General features: G+C 45.0%; 1 protein-coding gene across 1 annotated transcript in view; it reads left to right on the forward strand.

The window, feature by feature from the left end:
- COL3A1 (collagen type III alpha 1 chain) overlaps positions 1–1305 on the forward strand; it is an 89469-nt gene extending 88164 nt beyond the window's left edge. The window contains exon 51 of the mRNA XM_066577087.1: positions 298–1305. Within this exon, the coding sequence (XP_066433184.1) occupies positions 298–444 (147 nt within the window). The 3' untranslated portion in view covers positions 445–1305. The remainder of the gene's footprint in view (positions 1–297) is intronic.
- Positions 1306–15992: the final 14687 nt, after the last annotated feature.

Consider the following 15992-nt stretch of genomic DNA (forward strand, 5'->3'; position numbering starts at 1 on the left):
TTTTCTGTGATTGTTTTTATGTTTCTATATCCCCCCTTCTGTGATGTATGCACAGAGGATGAAGATCATCTGGTTGTGTGGACCTAAGAGGAGCGATCGCCGCGACCTACATCTTTAATGAAAGTCACAGCGCACTGATCTCGATCACCCTCAGATCGTACCAATAGATTTACTAGTCTTTAAATCCGAGTGTTTCTCAGTAGGTTGTGCGGCCTTGTATCATGTAAATGTGCCAAGTACATAGATATCCGTGTTGTATCTCCCAACTCTGACCCTCTACTTCTAATTGCTTTCCAGAAACACACCGGGGACTGGGGTAGAACCGTTTTCGAGTACAGAACACGCAAGACTATGAGATTGCCTATTATAGATATTGCACCATTTGATATAGGAGGAGCCGATCAAGAATTTGGTGTTGAAGTGGGACCCGTGTGCTTCTTGTAAATTCAGGGTTGTCCTTCATTTTAAACCACCGCAAACAATCTGCACTCTGTTTTTTGTCCCGATTATTATAATTTTGTCACCAAAATAGTAATTTATTTTCCACACATTGTGGGAAAAAGGGATCATTTGGCGGAGGGGCGATAAATATTTTGCAATAACACAAACTAAATGCTTTGCTCTATTTTTTGTACAAAAATTCCTATTTTGAAAAAATCCGAATGGTGCTATAAACACGAAGATTAAAGAACACTGTGTATTTACTAATATGTGGCCCCGCAAGGAACGAGCAATACATATCAAACACCCCCCATCTTTCTAACCAAGATGGAGGTCACACCATGCAGAAGAAACGTCCATGTTATATCTACCTCATCACGGGCAGAATGTGGGCGGAGTTTGATAAAAAATAGCGGGCTCCAAGGCCCGACTTAGGGTCGAGACAGCGCACTTATCATTTGGCTTCTGAGACCATTTGTATGGCATAGATACTATGTTGCATTAGATATATCGTCTAGAACTGACGCCGTTTTCTAGGTGATTTCTATGTGTTCCTGTCATTGCTGGCCAAGACCACTAAAACTAAAGGGAAGTTTGACAATCGGACACCATGGTGCTAAACGTTGTGCTAAGCAGAGACGAGTAACTGAACACGGGGAGGAAAAAGCTTTACAACTCAAGAAAATGCTTGTCTTCTGTTTAAAATGATTGCTGGCCTACAAGGCCCGTAATCGGCCGTGTCTGGGACACATGGCATTACTGATGACAACACCACAACACAGATGGCAGGCGTCAACCATCTTTGTAAACTTTTCTATGATTGTTGTGTAAAGAGACACATAATAAAAAGATGTGCAAAACTCATTCACCCTTGTTTTGGAGCCGTCTTTTGTTATTCTGTAAAAAAAGTTAATATAGACTATTTTTTTTTAGTCAAACAGTTAAAAACCAAGTTCAGTACGTAAATACAGCGCTAAAACCAAGCTAAGTACATAAATACAGCACCAGAACCAAGCTGTGTACATAAATACAACACCAGAACCAAGCTCTGTGCATAAATACAGCACCAGAACCAAGCTGTGTACATAAACACAACACCTGAACCAAGCTCTGTGCATAAATACAGCACCAGAACCAAGCTCTGTACATAAATACAACACCAGAACCAAGCTCTGTACATAAATACACCAGAACGAAGCTGTCTACATAAATACAGCAACAGAACCAAGCTCTGTGCATAAATACAGCAACAGAACCAAGCTGTGTACATAAATACAGCAACAGAACCAAGCTCTGTACATAAATACAACACCAGAACCAAGTTCTGTACATAAACACACCAGAACCAAGCTGTCTATATAAATACAACACCAGAACCAAGCTGTCTACATAAATACAACACCAGAACCAAGCTGTCTACATAAGTACAACAACAGAACCAAGCTGTGTACATAAATACAGCACCAGAACCAAGCTGTGTGCATAAATACAGCACCAGAACCAAGCTCTGTACATAAATACAACACTAGATCCAAGCTCTGTACATAAATACAACACCAGAACCAAGCTGTATACATACATACAACACCAGAGCCAAGCTCTGTACATAAATACAACACGAGAACAAAGCTCAGTACATAAATACAGCAAAGAAAAGCTTACAAGATAAATATGCACCATAACTAATTTTAAAACATAAATACAGTATCCAAACCAAGCTCAAAACATAAATGCAGACCCACTGCTAAGCTCAGTACACAAATACAGCACCAGAACCAAGCTCAGTACATAAATGCACCACCAAAACCAAAGAACCAAGCTCAGTACATAAACAGCTCCATAACTAAGCTGTTAACATAAATATAGCTCCAGTACTAAGCACAGTACATACATATAGCCTCAGAACTAAGTCCAGTACATAAATACAGCATTAGAATCAAGCTCAGTACATAAATACAGCACCATGACAAAAACCTCTTAACAGAGATATAGCTCCAGTACTAAGCACAGCATATAAATACAGCAGTAGAACCAAGCTCAGTACATAAATACAGCACAAGAATCAAGCTCATAACATACAGCACCAGAACCAAGCTTAATACATGAATATGGCACTAGAACTAAGCTGATAACATTAATACTGCCACAATAGCAAACACAGTAGCGAGAAAAGAAAAAAAAAGGAGATACAGCTTATCACATAAGTTCAGTCACAAAGCCACCATGAGATGATTGTAACCAGAACTGCAAGCTGAAGTGCATGTGAAACAATCACCAATCTGGATCTTGGAGAAGATGAGGGATGAAAAAAGATACTGCACCAGAACCAAGCTCAGTACATAATTACAGCACCAGAACCAAGCTCAGCGATTCATCTGCCTGTATAACTAGCTTGCATGAACAAACTCGTCATCGCTCGTTCATGCAAACGTTTTATCGCTCAATGCAAAAGGAGCCCTACTCTGTGTTAGTTAAATAAAAACCACAGGGATCCCCTCCTAAACAAATGTACGCTGCAAGGTGTCCGAGTGGAATGTAGGGAAACACGGTTATTTGTCATGGAAGCAGGTATAATATACAGTGGTCCCAATTCACTCTATGATAAGTAAGAATGCATTAAATAGACTGTTCCCTACAACCAGCCTAAGGCAGGGCCACCATGCTGATGAGAGGTTCCCTCAATACTGGCGCTGCAACCTCAGCCTGCACTCACTAAGATATCCCCACTATAGAGGCCAACTAAGGCCCGGCCCACCAGGGAGACTGCAGAGCCGCATGGTGCAAGTGTAGGCCTGACCTAACCCGAATCATGACAACGTTCTCCCCCGAGGAGATTCTGTAACAGAACAGTACGATTTTTACAATCTATCTTTTTTTGGAGAAATTGCGGTTTGTGTCCCAAACGGGCGAGTGGGAACTTTAGTCAGAGTCTCCCCTACCATGGAGGGTTGGCCGGTGAAGTGGGATGAGTTGCTATGGTCACAGGGTCAGAGATTTGTCTGCACCAGGGCCTGTATGGTTATTGGTGTCATGCTGGCCTTGTCTGTGTAAGTGGGGTGGGGAAGTAATGACCCCAATTACTTTGATTCCCCTCATTTATTGGGTTCCTATTGACCAACATTTTGTTTAATTGCTGTACCTTTAAGAGGGTTGGCTCCGGTGAGCGCAAGCTGGCGAGCACCACATGTCAGGAGGCTCAGAAAGCAGTAGGGAAACAGTGTAGGAGTCCAGCGAGAGGCTGAATAATGAAGAGTCCCTGAATACTGACTTCAGGCTTCCTACGGAAGTGTTGAGGATTGCCCTGCAGAATAAGTCTAGTGGACAGTTAGGTTATTGCTGAGAGAAATACGTACATTAGTGCAAGCGATACCGGTACTGAGTCCAGCCAACGCTTCACCCAGCCGAAACCTCTCTGAACGTTGGCCACCAAAGACCTGTAAAGACAAGTTTAGTCTGCAGGTATGTTAAAGTGGAAATTACAGAATCTACGACTCCGCTTTGCTGCATCCCTGTTGGGGTCAGCTTCATATTCACTTGGGCTGTGTCCTGCCTGTACCCCAGCTGACTGATAAAGAGGCTTCATGCCACGAAACGCATTTTATTGCTGATACTCAATATTATATCCCGCAACATTGTACGCGCCCTCACCAACGCGGTTACTGCCAAGGTCCACTTAACAACGGACACGTGGACAAGCACAGGCGGGCAGGGCCACTATATCTCCATGACGGCACATTGGGTGAATTTAGTGGAGGTTGGGACAGAGTCAGAGCCTGGGACCGCTCACGTCCTACCCACCCCCAGAATTGCGGGCCCCAGCTCGGTGGTGGTATCTGCGGCGGTGTATGCTTCCTCCACTAAACCACCCTCCTCCTCCTCCTCCTCCTCCTCCTCCTCCTACGCAACCTCTGTCTCACAATCAAGATGTGTCAGCAGCAGCACGTCGCCCGCAGTCGGTGTCGCGCGTCGTGGCAGCACAGCGGTGGGCAAGCGTCAGCAGGCCGTGCTGAAACTACTCAGCTTAGGATAGAAGACGCACACGGCCCACGAACTGCTGCAGGGTCTGACAGAGCAGACCGACCGCTGGCTTGCGCCGCTGAGCCTCCAACCGGGCATGGTCGTGTGTGACAACGGCCGTAACCTGGTGGCGGCTACCCACGCTTGTCAGACCTGCTCGGAAAGGTGCGCCGGCTCTGCGCACATTTCCGCAAGTCCCACACGGACGCTGCCACCCTGCGCACCCTGTAACATCGGTTTCATCTGGCAGTGCACCGACTGCTGTGGGACGTGCCCACACGGTGGAACTCCACGCTCCACATGTTGGCCAGGCTCTATGAGCAGCGTAGAGCTACAGTGGAATACCAACTCCAACATGGGCGGCGCAGTGGGAGTCAGCCTCCTCAATTCTTTACAGAAGAGTGGGCCTGGTTGGCAGACATCTGCCAGGTCCTTGGAAACTTTGAGGAGTCTACCCAGATGGTGAGTGGTGATGCTGCAATCATTAGCGTCACCATTCCTCTGCTATGCCTCTTGAGAAGTTCCCTGCAAAGCATAAAGGCAGACGCTTTGCGCTCTGAAACAGAGGCAGGGGAAGACAGTATGTCGCTGGATAGTCAGAGCATCCTGCTGTCTATATCTCAGCGCGTTGAGGAGGAGGAGGAGGAGCATGAGGAGGATGAGGAGGAGGGGGAAGAGACAGCTTGGCCCACTGCTGAGGGTACCCATGCTGCTTGCCTGTCATCCTTTCAGCGTGTATGGCCTGAGGAGGAGGATGATCCTGAAAGTGATCTTCCTAGTGAGGACAGCCATGTGTTGCGTACAGGTACCCTGGCACACATGGCTGACTTCATGTTAGAATGCCTTTCTCGTGACCCTCGCGTTACACGCATTCTAGCCACTACGGATTACTGGGTGTACACACTGCTCGACCCACGGTATAAGGAGAACCTTTCCACTCTCATACCCGAAGAGGAAAGGGGTTTGAGAGTGATGCTATACCACAGGACCCTGGTGGACAAACTGATGGTAAAATTCCCATCCGACAGCGCTAGTGGCCGAAGGCGCAGTTCCGAGGGCCAGGTAGCAGGGGAGGCGCAGAGATCAGGCAGCATGTACAGCACAGGCAGGGGAACACTCTCTAAGGCCTTTGACAGCTTTATGGCTCCCCAGCAAGACTGTGTCACCGCTCCCCAGTCAAGGCTGAGTCGGCGGGAGCACTGTAAAAGGATGGTGAGGGAGTACGCAGCCGATCACACGACCGTCCTTCGTGACGCCTCTGCCCCCTACAACTACTGGGTGTCGAAGCTGGACACGTGGCCTGAACTCGCGCTGTATGCCCTGGAGGTGCTTGCTTGTCCTGCGGCTAGCGTCTTGTCAGAGAGGGTGTTTAGTGCGGCTGGGGGAATCATCACAGATAAGCGTACCCGCCTGTCAACCGACAGTGCCGACAGGCTTACAATCATCAAGATGAACAAAGCCTGGATTTCCCCAGACTTCTCTTCTCCACCAGCGGACAGCAGCGATACCTAAACAATACGTAGGCTGCACCCGCGGATGGAAGCATTGTTCTCTATCACCATCAAAAACGGGGACCTTTTAGCTTCATCAATCTGTGTATAATATTCATCCTCCTCCTGCTCCTCCTCCTGAAACCTGACGTAATCACGCCGAACGGGAAATTTTTCTTAGGCCCACAAGGCTCAGTCATATAATTTTTGTAAACAATTTTTATACGTTTCAATGCTCATTAAAGTGTTGAAACTTGCACCTGAACCAATTTTTATTTTAACTGGGCTGCCTCCAGGCCTAGTTACCAATTAAGCCACATTAACCAAAGCGATTAATGGGTTTCACCTGCCCTCTTGGTTGGGCATGGGCAATTTTTCTGACGTACACAAGTACTGTTGGTACACCAATTTTTTGGGGCCCTCGCCTACAGTGTAATCCAATTAATTTTTTGTCCACCTGCATTAACCCCTTCCCGCTCCTGGACGTACCTGGTACGTCATGGTAGCGGGATACTTCCCGCAACATGACGTACCTGGTACGTCATGTCATTAAAGTGTCGCCGCGGTGACAATCGCGGCGACACAGCAGTGATGTCTGCTGACATAGTCAGCAGACAAGTGCTGCGTCCGGGCTGGGGACCAATCAGAGCGGTCCCTCCCCCACGATCGCTGTGATTGGTCAGGGAAAAACTCCCTGACCAATCACAGCGCAGCAGCGGACTTCGCGCTGTTTACAGTAGGGGCTCCATGTGCAAGCATCCGGTGCTTGTAGATAGAGCACCTACTGTGATAAAAAAGAGCGATTAGTGTGTAGATTAGGCAGGGAGTGCGTGATCAGTGTAGTGTAGTGTAGTGTAGTGTAGTGTAGTGTAGTGTAGTGTAGTGTAGTGGAGTTAGTGATCAGTGTAGTGGAGAGGAGTTAGTGATCAGTGTAGTGGAGAGGAGTTAGTCATCAGTGTGGTGTAGTGGAGTGAGTGTTAGTGATCAGTGTGGTGTAGTGTAGTGAGTGTAGTGAGTGATTGATCAGGCAGTGTAGTGTAGTGAGTGATTGATCAGGCAGTGTAGTGTAGCAGAGTGGAGTGAGTGATCAGAAGTGCAGTGTAGTGTAGTGAGTGAGGGATCTGTAGTGTGTGATCAGAAGTGTAGTGAGTGAGTTGTAGCGTGCGATCAGCAGTGTACTGTAGCGCAGCGTGTAGTCAGTGTATCCCTTGGTGTAAAAAAAAAAAAAAGTTCCTGTTGTTCCCATTTCGTTACCTGTCCCGTCACCCGTTATTAGTTAGTGTAGCGTTTAGTTAGTCCGTCTAGTGTGTAGCGTGTCGTTAGTCCGTGTACTGTCAGTGTATTCGTCTGTGTAAAAAAAAAAAAAAAAAAGTTCCTGTTGTTCCCATTTCGTTACCTGTCCCGTCACCCGTCATTAGTTAGTGTAGCGTGTCGTTAGTCCGTGTTGTGTCAGTGTATTTGTCTGTGTAAAAAAAAAAAAAAAGAAAAAAAACAAACCACTTACGTGAATACACCACATAAGTTTCCGCGTTCTTTCCGACCCCCGTCCCGTGGTCACCCCATCCCGCAGTGTCCCATCTAATAAAACTTTTTCCCCGTGTGCCCCATTTTATATAAATATGGCCCGCAGGAGGTACACTTCAGAGGAACTGTATGCAATCATTGCATCAGACTCGGACTCAGGTAGTGGTGATGACGACCCCACTTTTTTGGCATTCTCCGACTCCTCATCCTCATCCTCATCCAGCGAGTCTGAGCTCCCTGCACCCCCGAGAAGGCGTCCAAGGACCGCCACTGACCCCAATGCATCAGATGCTCACTGGAGTACCCCGGAAGATTACAGACCCCAGATCCCTGATTTTATTGGGAACCCAGGGATTCAATTTGACACGGAAGGGCTCAGAGGGAAGGACTTCTTCAAGTTTTTTTTTTCTGAAGAGTTCATTGCCCACATTGTTACCCAGACAAATTTGTACGCCCAGAATTTTATAGAAGAAAATCCCACCTCCAGCTATGCCAGACCCGATAAGTGGACCCCTGTGGATGCACCAGAGATAAAAAAATTTGGGGGGCTTATACTAACCATGGGGCTAATAAAGAAGCCAACAATCAGGGCGTACTGGTCTACCGATATTTTGTACCACACCCCAATGTTCCGCATGGCGATGTCGAGGACGCGCTTTGAGTGTATTTTAAAATTTCTGCACTACAATGACAACCAGCTGTGCCCCCCCAGCGATCACCCCAATTACGATCGGTTGTATAAGATCAGGCCCGTAATAGACCATTTTAACGCCAAGTTTGCCCAGGCGTATGCCCCACAGATAAACATTGCAGTAGACGAGTCCCAGGTACACTTCAAGGGGAGGCTAAAATTCCGCCAGTACCTGCCCAGTAAGCGGGCACGGTATGGTGTGAAGTTGTACAAGCTGTGCGAAAGTACATCAGGGTACACCCACAAGTTCCGTATTTACGAGGGGAAGGACACTAAAATTGAGCCCCCAGAATGCCCCCCCGTGCTGGGAGTAACAGGGAAAATAGTGTGGGAACTGGTGCACCCACTATTAGACCAGGGTTACCATCTGTACCTGGATAACTTTTATACCAGTGTCCCCCTGTTTCAGTGCCTCGCTTCCAGAGGAACAGTGGCATGTGGCACTGTTCGGAAAAATCAAAAAAGCCTCCCTAAGACGCTGCTTGGGCAACTGCTCAGAAGGGGTGAGAGCCGAGCCCAATGCAGCGACAATGTATTGTGCTTTAAATATAAGGACAAGAGGGATGTCCTTATGTTGACGACAATACACGGCCACAGCAGTACCCCCTGCCCAGTACGAGGTACCAGTGCAGAGACCCCCAAACCAGACTGCGTCCTCGACTATAATAAGTACATGGGAGGGGTCGATCTATCAGACCAGGTACTGGAGCCCTATGGAGCCATGCGGAAAACACGGGTGTGGTACAAAAAACTGGCCGTGCACCTCGTACAGATGGCACTGTATAATGCCTACGTGCTGTTCCGAGGTGCAGGCCACAGGGGGACATTCCTTGAATTTCAAGAGGAAGTTATCAAGGACCTAATATTTGGGGACCAGGAGGTGGGGGAGAGGCCCAGTACTTCTGGAAGGGAGGCCACAAGAATTGTACCAGGGCAGCATTTTCTCAGTGAAATTCCCTCCACTGCGACGAAGGGAAGGACCCAAAAGAGGTGCAGAGTGTGCTACAAACAGGGGATAAGAAAAGACACCATATACCAGTGTGAAACGTGCCCCACACAACCCGGCCTCTGTATAAATGAGTGTTTTAAGATCTACCACACGTCCCTGAAATTTTAATTTTTTTATTGCCCTGACGTTTTACCCTGATGTACTTCGCACAGCTTGTACATAAAGCCACATGCTAAGTCCTTCCCTTCTGAGCCCTGCGCCCTAAAAACAGTTTAGATTCACATATGGGGCATTTCCCTGTTGGGTAACATCATGGGTTACGTTTTCTCCTTCTGCCCCTGGTAAAAAATAAAAATCTGGGCCTAAACTGAGCATTATTGGAAAAATGTGAATTTTTCGTTCTCAACTCAAATTGTTAAAAAAAATTCCTCAAATACTCGTGGGTTCAAACCGCTCACTACACCCCTTAAAAAATTCCCTGAGGGGTGTAGTTCGAGAGCAACTGGGTAACGCATCATGGGGTACGTTTTTTCCTTCTGCCACTGGTAAAAAATATAAATCTGGGCCTAAAGCTGAACATTATGTGAAAAATGTGATTTTTTTGTATTGAACTCAAATTGTTAAAAAAATTCCTCAAATACCTGTGGGTTCAAACCGCTCACTACACCCCTTAAAAAATTCACTGAGGGGTGTAGTTTCCAAAATGGGGTCAGTTGTTGGGGGTTTCAAATGCACTGGTACCTCAGGGGCACTGCAAACACTACATGGGGTCTGAAAATTATTCCAGCAAAATCTGCATTCAAAAAGCCAAGAAGCGCTCCTATCCTTCTGAGTCCTGCCATGTGCCCATACAACAGGCTACGTCCACATATGGGGCATTTCCGTGTTCGAGAGCAACTGGGTAACGCATCATGGGGTACGTTTTTCCTTCTGCCACTGGTGAAAAATGAAAATCTGGGCCTAAAGCTAAACATTATGTGAAAAATTGGATTTTTTCGTATTGAACTCAAACTGTTAAAAAAAATTCCTCAAACATCTGTGGGTTCAAACCGCTCACTACACCCCTTAATAAATTCCCTGAGGGGTGTAGTTTCCAAAATTGGGTCAGTTATTGGGGGTTTCAAATGTACTGCTACCTCAGGGGCACTGCAAACACTACATGGGGTCTGAAAATTATTCCTGCCAAATCTGCATTCAAAAAGACAAGAAGCGCTCCTTTCCTTCTGAGACCTACCATGTGCCCATACAACAGGCTACGTCCACATATGGGGCATTTCTAAAAGCTGCGGAATCTGGGTAATACATTCCAAGTTTTGTTTCTTTGCTAACTCCTACTGTTTTATATATAAAAAAAGGTTTTATATTGAAAATCAGTACAAAAAAGGAACTGTTCTAATTTTTGATGCACTTTCCTTTTATTCCTGTAAAACATCTAAAGGGTTAATAAACTTTCTAAATGCCATTTTGAATACTTTGAAGGGTGCTGATTTTAAAATGGGGCAATTCATGGGGGATTCTGATATACAGGCTCGGCAAAACTATGTCTGAACTGCATTGGTCCTTAAAAAATTTAGATTTTGAAATTTGCTAGTAAATGTGAAAAATTACTGCTAAATTTATATACTTTGTGGAGTCTGCAAAAACTAAAATAACACTTAAAAAATGATTGCTGTGTAAAGTAGGCCTATGGGAAATGTTAATTAATAACTATGTTGTGGTGTTTGACTTTCTATCTTACAAAGAAAACAATTCAAAGTTTGAAAATTGTGAATTTTTCCAAATTTTCAGTAAATTTGGATTTTTTTTCCTAATAAGGACAAAATTTATTGATGAAATTTTTACACTAACATAAAGTACAATATGTCACGAAAAAACAATCTCAGAATCACCTTGATAAGTAAAAGCATTCAAAAGTTATTAGCACAGAAAGTGACAGATGTCAGATTTGAAAAATAAGGCTTGGTCCTTAAGCTCAAAATAGGCCATGTCATTAAGGGGTTAAAGCTGACTAAAGAACCCCAGTCTGACTGGGGCATGCAGTGTGGGCCGAAGCCCACCTGCATTAAACATGACATTACCTCAGCTGTGATGGGCAATGCAATGGGATATATTTATGTACCGCCGGTGGCTTCCTGACACCCACCCATGCTGTCGGTCCACACGGAGTTGTAACTGCATGTGTCCACTTCTAAAGAACCCCAGTCTGACTGGGGCATGCAGTGTGGGCCGAAGCCCACCTGCATTTAATCGGACGTTACCTCAGCTGTGATGGGCACTGCAATGGGATACATTTATGTACAGCCGGTGGGTTCCAGGGAGCCACCCATGCTGTGGGTGCACACGGAATTCCCATTGCGGAGTTGTACCTGCCTGTGACTATTTATAAAAAAACGCGGTCTGACTGGGGTATGCAGACACCTTGACAGAATGAATAGTGTGTGGCACATAGGTTCCCCATTGCTATGCCCATGTGTGCAGCTCCTGATGGCGGTGGCACAGGATTATATTTCTCATTGCTTCTGTACAGCATTGTGGGCTATCGCCCCGCCCCTTTTAAAGAGGGTCGCTGCCTAGCCGTGCCAACCCTCTGCAGTGTGTGCCTGCGGTACCTCCTCATGGCAGACGCACTTATAAATAGACATGGGGGTGGTGTGGCTATGAGGCCAGCGCGTGGCATGAGTGCAGCTGAAGGCTGCGCGGGGACACTTTGGTGTGCGCTGTGGACACTGGGGTTGGGGGGGGGGGCAGCATGTAACCCAGGAGAAGTGGCAGCGGAGTGTCATGCAAGCAGTGATTGTGCTTTGTTGGAGGTAGTGTGGTGCTTAGCTAAGGTATGCATTGCTAATGAGGGCTTTTCAGAAGTAAAAGTTGTTGGGAGGGGGGGGCACTCTTGCCGCTATTGTGGCTTAATAGTGGGACCTGGGAACTTGAGATGCAGCCCAACATGTAGCCCCTCGCCTGCCCTATCCGTTGCTGTGTCGTTCCCATCACTTTCTTGAATTGCCCAGATTTTCACAAATGGAAACCTTAGCGAGCATCGGCGATATACAAAAATGCTCGGGTCGCCCATTGACTTCAATGGGGTTCGTTACTCGAAACGAACCCTCGAGCATCGTGAAAATTTCGTCCCGAGTAACGAGCACCCGAGCATTTTGGTGCTCGCTCATCTCTATTCACTACGGGAAATCTCTCCTCTTCCACCATCTTCACCACAAGAAAGCTGAAGGTCCTTCCATGTGACTCTGTGTTGTAGAAGTCAAGATGGAACCCCTCCAGAAAACACTTGAAGGAATTCCTTTACCGCTCTCAGGCACTCTTATTTATACCTTCACTTACACCACATGAAAGACTGATACATTTACAGGCAGGCAATGATTTTATTAGAGTTAACCTATTAAGCGCTGCAGCTGTACAACACACACACTGGATATGACGAGACAGGCTTGCACAGTGCATCTACATAAGTCAAACATGTATGACCTTTAGGGAGGGGACCAGGATAATGTACTGAGACACTACATCTGTCCAGCCTCTATTTGAACACTTCCATTTAAGTGGAACTCCCAACGTCCCGTGGTAACCTGTTCCACTCATTGATCCCCCTTACTGTCTAATATCTAATCTGTGTCTCCTCCCTTTCAGTTTCATCCCATTACTTCTAGTCTTTCCTCGTGCTAATGAGAATAGGGCTGATCCCTCTGCACTGTGACAGCCCCTCAGATATTTGTAGACAGCTATTAAGTCTCCTCTTCTGCAAGCTAAACATTCCCAGAACCGTTAACCGTTCCTCATATGACATGATTTACAGACCGCTCACCATCTTGGTAGCGCTTATCTAAACTTGCTCCAGTTTGTCTATGTCTTTCTTAAAGTGGGATGCGCAGAACTGGACACAGCATTCCAGATGAGGTCTGACTAAGGAAGAGTAGAGGGGGATAATTACCTCACGTGATCTAGACTCTATGCTTCTCGTAATACATCCCAGAATTGTCTTTGCCTCTTTTTTTTTGCTGCTGCATCACACTGCTGACTCATGTTCAGTCTATGATCTATTAGTATACCCAAGCCTTTTTCACACGTGCCGCTGCTTAGCTAAAAACCTCTGATTCTATATTTGATTTTTTATTTTTCTTGCCCAGATGTAGAACTTTGCATTCTGTTAGTCGACGCCTACTGTTCAAGCTTTTCTAGATCTTTTTGAATGCTCTCTCTGTTCCCTAGTGTTAGCTATCCCTCCTTTACTAAATTCAAGATATAGTATATCTACTGCATTTTTCTGATCAACCCAGTCTGTGATTCTGTTATACAAGGAAATTAGATTAGCCTGGCATGACTTGTTTGTTACAAACCCATGCTGGCTCTGGTTAATTACTCCATTTTTATCCAAGTACTTCCATAAATGCTGTTTAATAATATGTTCAAAGATCTTTCCCATTATAGAAGTCATGCTCACAGGCCTGTAGTTTCCTGGGTCCACTTCCTTCCCTTTTCTGAAGATAGGGACAACATTTGCCCTTTTTCAATCTTCTGGGACTTCTCCTGTTGTCCGGGAATTATCAAAGATTACGGTGAGTGGTTCAGCAATTACCTCCGCTGCTTCCTTTAGTATCCTAGAATGGAATTCATCTGGACCTGAAGACTTGAATTCACGTAAATTAGCTAAGTGTTCCCTCACCATACCTCTGCTTACAGATAGCCTGCATTCTTTTATTCCTTCAATAGCACAGGGAAGATCAATTGATGTTACATGTTTTCTTCATGAGTTTATCTTTAACCTGTATTGTTCAGATTATATGTTAGTAACATTGTTAACATTTGAAAAAGTAATAACACTTAACCAATGTGTACCATTTTGATTATTATTGAGCCTTGGGGTTATGACAGAAGGGGTTAAGGTGAAGAGCTGAGTTTTTAATTGGTGGAGGATAATGGTTAAGCCATATGTTACATTTGTTGGTGAAGGTATCTAGTTTTCCACCTTAAACTGCTAGCATTTTTTCATATAGGCACTTGTTTGAAACTATAAGTATAATATCTTCTATGGAAACTATTTTATTGCTTTTCCAGTTTTGTGCTATCGTAAGACAGGAAGCATGAAGAACATGGCATGTGATAGTTCTGAAATTCAATGGGAAGTTGTCGATGTCAAGCAGCAAAAGGGCTAGGCACGGACTTCTTTTTTGGGGAGGGTGAAAGAGAAAGTGAATTCAAGAGATGAAACACTGAATTCTACAAATTAGAGATAAGTGGGCACCTCCAAAAAAATAGCGAAAAGTGTGCCCCTACGCCTGCAGCCTCTCCAGCATAGAGGTGAGGTGTCTGGTATGTATAACTGGATGGGAGCCGAGGAATTTTCTGATTTTGGTTTTAGGTGAATCATATCTTTCTTGTAACAGGGAGAAGGGTATAAACTGGTCATGGTGATAAAAGTATATGACTGATTTCATTCCTGAGCAGGATCAGGCGTCTGTAGATAGATTAGGGCTGATAAGGGAATAGGAGTTTTCTTATTATTTTGTGACTCCGTGTTTTTTGTTAGACATTCCTTCCAGAGAGAGACGCTTGAACTGAGAGTATAGGTGGCAGTTCCGAAAAAGAAAAATATTTATGGAAAGTCCCCAAGTATGTCTTCCAATCCCGAATTTATGTTAAATGGGATTCTATAAGAGGCAAAGTTTTATTGGTTTGGGCGGTACATAAAAATTTGGATTGGTCTATTAGGAATGAATTGTGATAGTTTATCAAGTTGGGAAGGTTTAGGCCTCCGTGTTTCTCGTCTTTAGTCCTTGTGTGGAAAGCGACCCGGGGCTTTGATTTTTGCCAGATGTATGCATTCATTTGTTTGTGGAAAGAGGAGGAGATTGTTAATGGGATAAGAAAGGCAGCGATTTAGGGAAGTAATAACATTCTGTATATCGTAATTCTTCCCATCCAGCTTAATCATTGAGTGGCTAGTATGAATGACTAGTATGTTCAATTCTTTTTGTATTGGTCCTAAAAGGAGAGGGGGGAGGTTGGCATCCACCAAGTCACTGGTTTTGGAGGGGAGTAGGATTCCTAAATATGGAATCGACTGTGGGCTCCAGCGGAACGAGAAAGTAGTAATGAGATATTTCCATTTTTTTGTGCAAGATTGATTCCCATCATTTGGGATTTTGCGGGGTTAACTTTATAGTAGGACCGAGATCCAAATTGGTTGAGTATTTCTAAGATGGCTGGTATGGTTGGTCTGTGTTTGTAATAGTTAGTATAACATTGTCTGCATATTGTTTAACCTTGTGTTGTGGGGCCTACTGTTATGCCACTTATGTTTGGATTGTTTTTTATGTTTTCGGCCAAGGGTTCCATCACCAATGAAATGATTAGTGATAATAAGGGGCATCCCTGTCTTGTACTGTTCGATATTTTAAATGGTTTTGATAGTAGCTCGTTGATCAACACCGATGCTGAGGGAGAGGAGTATACTTATGGCAGGAAAAAAATAAAAATAAAAAAAAAATAAAAAAATCGGGTCCGTAAATCCAGAACTCCTTAGTGCCTGGAACATATTTCCCCAATGAACCCTGTTGAAACGCCTTCTCCGGGTCCAGGGAGAGAATCATAGAAGGCGTCTATCAAATGCCATCAGGAGCCTGTTGACCCTTGGATAAATCCTACTTGGTCAGTAGAACAGGGAAATTGGTCTGAAATTTTCTGGAGTAATAGGGTTGAGACCTGGTTTGGGAAGGGCTATGAGAGTGGCTTTTACATTTTCTTCTGGGTAGACCACCTTTGACACTGGTAGATTTAAAAAATTGCAAATGGGCAAAAGTAAGATTGGAAATGTATTACATATTCTTTAGAGAACCCGTCAGATCCTGGAGCCTTTTCAAATTTTAGA

The sequence above is a fragment of the Eleutherodactylus coqui genome, chromosome 8 (assembly GCF_035609145.1).
Source record: "Eleutherodactylus coqui strain aEleCoq1 chromosome 8, aEleCoq1.hap1, whole genome shotgun sequence".
In the NCBI taxonomy this organism is placed as follows: Eukaryota; Metazoa; Chordata; class Amphibia; order Anura; family Eleutherodactylidae; genus Eleutherodactylus; species Eleutherodactylus coqui.